The 7223-nt window shown below is 41.0% G+C and overlaps 1 protein-coding gene across 1 annotated transcript; it reads left to right on the top strand.

The window, feature by feature from the left end:
• Window positions 1–448: 448 nt before the first annotated feature.
• Window positions 449–7146, top strand: gba1 (glucosylceramidase beta 1). The gene is made up of 12 exons (XM_085365608.1): window positions 449–549; window positions 687–764; window positions 889–1080; window positions 1168–1314; window positions 2857–2990; window positions 3065–3237; window positions 3337–3426; window positions 3535–3682; window positions 5329–5553; window positions 5988–6151; window positions 6240–6356; window positions 6441–7146. Exons 2-12 carry the CDS (start codon window positions 692–694, stop codon window positions 6544–6546), a joined length of 1569 nt encoding a protein of 522 aa, XP_085221734.1. The 5' UTR covers window positions 449–549; window positions 687–691; the 3' UTR covers window positions 6547–7146.
• Window positions 7147–7223: the final 77 nt, after the last annotated feature.

Raw genomic sequence — 7223 nt, 5'->3', positions numbered from 1 at the left:
TTACAAGATGTTAGTAACAGCAGTAATCTGTTGTTATTTATTTATTTATTTATTTTAAATTGTTTTTTTCAAAGCTTTCAGGTTCATAATTTCTCAAATATAGCGCATTGAGGTAGCTTGCTGTGAATTGGGGCTATATAAATTAAAATCAGCTGAACTGAAAACCTTTCTGAGGTTATTAATATATTTACAAAATATTTAAAAATATTTATTTTTGTAATTTTCCGTATATTGTTCTATTGCCCAATCGTGCAGTTACGTAATTGGCTTAGTATTTTCTTCCTTTGCACTTCTTGCTCTCTATGTTGCAATAAAGTTGATCTAAAAAAAAAGTGGGGAAAAAATGAAGGTATAGCACCACCTGGCTGCCGATGCGGAATATTGCATAGTTGTTCACGTGATCATATGTAACGTCACATGACTGGCTAATAGGGAGGAAGTGGGGGAAAGTTGTTTGGGATGACATTTGATCAAATTGGAGAAACGTGAGGAGGACTGACCTTTCTAGTAACTCTGTAGGACATGAGGTAAACTGCAGGAGCGTCTAAGGTGAGCACATCTTCTTCTACGTTTACAAAGTGCGCCGTATGACAAGGATATTAGTAAAAGCACGCACCTCTGTCTGATACGTGTGTTTTTCTAAATAAAAACTCGCACTTCTATGTTTAAAACTACTCTGTTTGTAGATAAAATGGCCCTTTCATCTCTGTCATCTGTCCTGTGGGCGCTCCTTTTCGTGGCAGCACAAGTGATCCTCTCTGCAGGTAACCAGGAAAACACACAGTCTCACACACACACACACACACACACACACACACACACACACAGCTTGTGTGTCTTTTATTACTGCAGAAGAATAATTGTTAACTAGATTTATTCTTCTCCCAGGTTACAATAAATGTGTTGCCAGAAACTTTGGCTATGACTCTGTGGTGTGTGAATGTAATTCGACATATTGTGACAGCATTGGATCTGTCAGCCTACCTCCACTGGGCCAGTTCTCGTCCTACCTGAGCAACATTGCGGGCAGCAGACTGGAGGCCAGTCAGGGTGAAGTTCGGGCTAACAGCACTGGAGAAAGTGGGTAGAGGAGTGGCATTTTAAGATACCATCAGTGATGCTGGAGCAGGTGCAGAGCATTTCTGTCTGCTTTTGTGTTTCTTTCAGGGCTCAGGTTGACTATCGTTCCCTATCAGAAGTACCAGAAGACCAGGGGATTTGGAGGGGCGATGACAGATGCAGCAGCCATCAATATACTCTCTCTTTCTGCTGGTGCACAGGAACAGCTGCTGAGGCAGTACTTCTCCAGTGAAGGTACACTGCCACTGTACCGGGGAGACATAGCCTTACAGCCTACGAAAGGGCGATACAAAGTCAGGCAGTAAAATAATACTAATAGGTATAAGAAGGGTAACAGAAACGAGGAGATGTTAGACAGTTTGGGGTATTAAAAGGCACTTTTTTTTAACTTGCATCAGCAGCATGATGATCATCAAAACATGTCATAGCCCAGTATCAGCACCAGTTATAATTGACTGAGTGATTAAAAAATAAAATTATTCCCCAATGATATACACAGATGTAACAAATATATGCAGAATAACTAGAAAAGGGTTTTGTGTCTAATTGTGTCTCCTTTTTTATTTTCTCTATACATTTACTGTTACACTGTTACAATGGTAGTACAACATCAGTGAGACAGCATGTCCCCAGTGATCTGAAGGGTACTTAGCACAGCAAACCCACTCACCTGCTGTTTAGACCTGGTGTGTATGAAGGGCAGCCAATCAGAAGAAAGTGTCATTAAAGAATGGGGCAAGGGAGCTAAAAAAAAAAGCTTGTTTCACAGTGGACTGCACCCAGGCCCAGTAAAATGCAAGTGTGGTGAACTGTAACGCAAAGCTGTTCTAGTAGAGTCAAAGTTTAAAGCTATAGAGCTGGAAATTAGTATTAGGGCCCTCTATAAAGTAGAGTCTCATCTAATTCAGTTACAGTTTGGTTAGAAATATAAAACCTGAGGACATGAAGAACAAAAAACGGTGCACATCCTGCCAAGCCCTGATCATTGACATCACTGGCCTGAGGCAAGTAATAGATGGTGCCATGATTACAGGATTATTGACACTTGTAGATGTCTTAGAGCAGCCAAAAAGGAAGAAAAAAAGCAGATCAAAACCAACAGTCATTCAACACAATTACCTTCATTCAGGAAGGAAAAAACGATTTTAACCAAAAATGGCCTTAGTTCAATTATTTTCCACTTCCCAGATGTCCTGCTTCCCTCCTAAGCTGAGGCCAGATGTGTTTATCTGGTTAACTGAAAGGAGGAAATCATTTTAGTGAAGCTGACTGCACTGTGGGAAAGCGGTCGACCAGTAAACACCAACAGCTGCCTGGCAAATGTACGGACAAAAAGGGTGGTACCTGGGTTTTTTGTTTTCTTTTCTTCTCCATTGGAAGTGGGCTGTCTGGGATTCCCCTCTCTGTGTGGAGGCTGCTCACTAGGACGAGAGTACAATGGCGTAGGTCGGCAGAAAACGCTGAAAGAGCCTTCTCCTGGTGAGGAGGTTGAAAGACTGTGAAAGTTGAGCACACCTGCAGAGTTCTTTTCTTGCCCAAAAACTACAACTACAGCCATGACTCAGCTACTATGAAGGGCATCCTGCCAGAACAGCTTCCTTGGACGTTGTTATTGATGCCTCAGATTTCTGGAAATCTATTGCATGGCTTGTTCACCAGTCTTCTAAAACATATTCTTTAAAGAGTTTTTACACCGTGGAATAAAATGCTATAATTGTTGAGTAATAATACTGATTTATCCCCCAGCTTTGGTTGTGTTGATGTGTTTTGTGGCAGGTATCGGCTACAGTGTAGTGCGTGTCCCCATGGCCAGCTGTGACTTCTCCACACGTCTGTACACCTATGCTGACACACCTGGAGACTATGATCTGCACAATTTCACTCTGGCCCCAGAAGACATCAACATGAAGGTGTCTGTCTTTTGTCTCGCACGCTGACACGGCCGTTGTCGCCCATGTCTCATCTTACCTCCTTTGTGTTCCAGATCCCTCTCTTGCAGCGTGCGCAGGCCTTGTCTCCTCGTCCTCTGTCTCTGCTGGCCAGTGCCTGGAGTGCCCCCGCCTGGATGAAAACGAACGGTGCACTCACAGGAAAGGGCTCCCTGAAGGGCCAGCCAGGGGGCAAGGAGCATAAAACCTGGGCTCAGTACTATGTCAGGTGACTTCTGTGGCTTAAAATCAGATTGATATCAGATATTGGAGGAGCATGATTCAAGAGAAATGTATTCTGTTTGGTGCTTTAATCATTTCCTGTCAGGTTCCTGGAGGAATATGCTAAATATAACTTGACCTTCTGGGCACTGACGACAGGAAACGAGCCCTCTGCAGGAATGATGACAAACTACAGGTCTACTCAGATGCATTAAAAGTTTTTTTCATATAAAAAATGTTAAGCAACTGAGCTGTGGATTCTAAATTTTGCAGCAGACTGACAAGCATATTTGTCTCACTGCAGTTTTCAAGCCCTGGGCTTCACTCCTGAGGAGCAGAGGGACTGGGTGTCTCTGGACCTGGGCCCTGCCCTGCACGCTTCGTCATACCCACACACACACATCCTCATACTGGATGACAGCCGCATTCTGCTGCCCCACTGGGCCAAAGTGGTGAGTCAGTAAACAGAAGGGTAGCAGGAAAGGTCATGGCAAACTTTATTTTACCTGAGGCAAATAAGAAATTAAAAATGAATCAGTTTTAGGAGAATAAATGAATCCAAAACATCTTAACAAGATAACTTGAAAGCCTAATGTAGTGAAATACAAGAAGGGGAAGAGGGAATAAAGAACTTTTTTTGACTTCAAGTCTCACAAACTTGGTGTCCAAACTGTTCAGCAAAGGAAAAAATGTCAATCTGATAAGCTGTGGATAGAAATCAACCCAAAGAACGACGCTTGTCTTGCTATTTCACGACAGTTAAGAATCAGATGAAACCAGGCTAAAAGCAGATTAATGCAAATGTTCTGCAGTGGTTCAACAAATAAAGTCAAAACCACTAACACTGCAAGGCATCTTTCACAATTATGTTGAGTGAAGTGCATTATTTTTCCTTTTCAAGGTCTTGTTAATCACTGTTTCAACCATAATTTCCATTAACATGACTTGTGGAGGGATATTAAAGTATATATGGATGAATTAGCCACTTACAAACTCCAAAGACTGATTTACACCAAAAAATAGGGAAGTTGTTGGATCTGCAAAAGAAAAATGCAAGCAACAGGCAAAACTGTGGCCCTGTAGTCTAATTTAACCAAATAACTTATTAAAATCAGTATTTACCCATTATGCTATAATTAGCTTCCAGTTAGCCTATTGAAGCTAGGGGAAGGACTTTAAGAAAAAAAACTTGGTGTCACTCGATGAAAGTCCAGAGGAGAGTTTATAGTGGTAAAATGAGTCGTGACTGGAATTGGAATCACATAAAAGGACATTTACTTTACTCAGTGTCTACAGCGGCTGTGAGGAAACGTATATTTAAAGACTTTACTGAAACCTTTTGGGAGGAAATAAATCCAGTATTTTGTGTATACTTTTCTAGGACTGATCTGGAAAATTGTGGCGCTGTTACTTTAACCACGTGGAAAGTTTTATTCCTTATCTCTGCCAAGGAGGTTTGCACGTGTGTGTCATCTTTCTATCTGTGAAGTTATGAGTGAATTCTGATAAAATTGAATGATTTATTGATAAAATCGACAAAAAGTCTTAATGCTTAGAAACTATGATTCTTACAAGTATGGTGTATTGTCAACACACAGAAAGTACCATATAAGGATTTAAAATGTCACGTCACGTTTGACCTCTGACCTGACAACATACGCTTATAGGGATATGTGGGGATTCTAAATATGTTAATATATTACGACATTGTTATTTACTTTACAGTAAAAGCTTATAGCTTTTAAATAAATACCAATTTGAGTACATTTACAATGTTTTATGAATAAGTGTTTTTTTTTTTTAAAAACAAAGCAAAACTTTTTTCACTTGATATTTATTAGTGTACATTTAAACAAATGTACTAAACAATAAACAATCAAAATTATGTGAAGTATATTAAAATTAGCTATTGGTTTTAACTGCACTACAAAACTTCTTACATTTCAAAATAACAAAGAAAACAAAATGAATATGTAAAAATGCGAAAGGTTCCCCTTAATAGTAAATACTGTCCAGCGACTGAGCTGCCCTAGCAGAGGTTTGTGCTCTCTGAGTGCTTCTTGTTTTCGTTATTATTTTTTCCCTCTTGTCCCTCCAGGTCTTAAGTGATATTCATGCAGGAAGGTACATCCATGGTGTGGCAGTCCACTGGTACTTAGACAGCGTTGTGCCACCTGACATCAGCCTGGGAACCACCCATGACCTCTACCCGGAGTATTACCTGTTTGGCACAGAGGCCTGCGCTGGTTGGAACCCGCTAAACAAAGGAGTGATGCTGGGAAGCTGGGACAGAGCTGAACAGTATGCACATGACATTATAGAGGTAAGATCATATTATCTGATGCGTGGAGGTTTGTGCTTGTTCAGTCAGATCCACTGCAAAAAGAGAATTTGACAAGCTGTGAGCTGTTCCAGAAAGGTGAGTCACCTCCCTTCGTGCTGCAGTGCAGGTTGTGCACACACTCGAGAGACTGCAGGCCTGCAGGCCATCAAAGCAAGCTGGAACTGGTGTTTAGTTTCTTCTTTCTTCACTCTCTTTCAAGGGAAATTGGACTCCTTCCATTCTCTCTCTTTTGCATGGGTGAATTCAGGCTGCAGACGCTCTGAGAGTCCAGAGGAATTTGTTTATGTAGACGTGCAATCCCTGCGATAGTTAAACAAAATGCTAGTTCAGCAGGCTGACTAAATTACACATCTTACTACAAAACACAGAGGAGGTAGCAGATAGTAAACTGTGGGTGTTTTTCTCCACGGCAGGACTTGAATCATTATGTGGTCGGCTGGACTGATTGGAACCTGGCGCTGGACCCGAACGGTGGACCAAACTGGGTTAAAAACTTAGTGGACAGCCCTGTTATAGTGGATGCGACGCGTGATGTCTTCTACAAGCAGCCGTCTTTCTACAGCATGGCCCACTTCAGGTAGTCAGGATCTCTGCTCACACTGAATGCTACATTTCACCCGTTCCATTACTTCACTGAGATCTTCTTACATGATCTTTCTACACAGCAAGTTTCTGTGGGAGGGGTCTCAGAGAGTGGGGGTGTCTGCCAGTGGAGAGACACACCTGGAATTTTCTGCCTTCATCCGACCTGATGGCTCACTAGTGCTCATCATACTCAACAGGTAAGGCATATTTAATCTGTTGTAGGAAATGTGGCATGATGGGTAAACACTGAACTGTTTCTATGCTTTGTTTTTCTTTTTTAGATCATCATCAGACATCCTGTTTGAAGTCTGGGACCCTCCTGTGGGTTACATCCCCTCCACTGCTCCAGCTCATTCTCTGCTCACACTTGCTTGGAAAAGGCAGTGATCATTAAAGCAGTTTCTCAGACTGCATATTTGTTTCAGCTGAACCACATTAAAAGCATTTCTCTGCGAATTTGCACACAGGATGATCATAAAACCTCCTGATTTTAGGGCCTTAATTTTTGTTTAGCTCCTACCTCTGGACCAAGCAAGCAAGAGGAACCTCTGACATAAATGTAGGGCGATTGCATCACTTCAGCATTCCTTTTGGCAGTGTGAATACAAACAGGAAAAAAGCCCTTATAAGCCCCTAGTTCTTGAGAAAGATTTCAGTGTGGCTTTGGGAGTCTCCACAACTGTTTGGTCCAAAAACCCCTAATACAAAAGCTGTTTTATGTTTTAAGTTTCATCACACAGACATATTATTTTGTTTTGCTGTGATTTTTTTTTTTTTTTTTTTAAACATAACTTGAGTAATTCCTGTATTCATTTAAAATAACCACAGGAAACCAGACATTCAACACATTATTTCCCCTTTCAAATGTCTTGGGGGGGGGAAAATGATGCCTGAAAAGAATATACACATTAGCCTGTGCTACGTAATCACTGGTGCCTTGATTTCCTTTTAATAACATGCTTGACATGGCTCTGATCAAATCATGTAATGCACTGAATCTGTAAATAATTTAAGTTGTTGCTATTTAATCATATTTGCTAAATAAAACAATGTTTGAAATTTGG

Source organism: Diplotaxodon limnothrissa, linkage group LG11 (assembly GCF_057381915.1).
Source record: "Diplotaxodon limnothrissa isolate DT_005_m linkage group LG11, D_limnothrissa_male_GT1.1, whole genome shotgun sequence".
In the NCBI taxonomy this organism is placed as follows: Eukaryota; Metazoa; Chordata; class Actinopteri; order Cichliformes; family Cichlidae; genus Diplotaxodon; species Diplotaxodon limnothrissa.
The sequence above is the reverse complement of the archived record's forward strand: the minus strand, read 5'-3'. Positions and strand labels throughout refer to the sequence as shown.

Coding starts and splice junctions, on each gene's coding strand:
- gba1 (XM_085365608.1), top strand. CDS start 692: ATGGCCCTTTCATCTCTGTCATCTGTCCTGTGGGCGCTCCTTTTCGTG. Junction 2,991..3,064: donor CAGAAGACATCAACATGAAG/GTGTCTGTCTTT, acceptor TTTGTGTTCCAG/ATCCCTCTCTTGCAGCGTGC. Junction 6,357..6,440: donor GTGCTCATCATACTCAACAG/GTAAGGCATATT, acceptor TTTCTTTTTTAG/ATCATCATCAGACATCCTGT.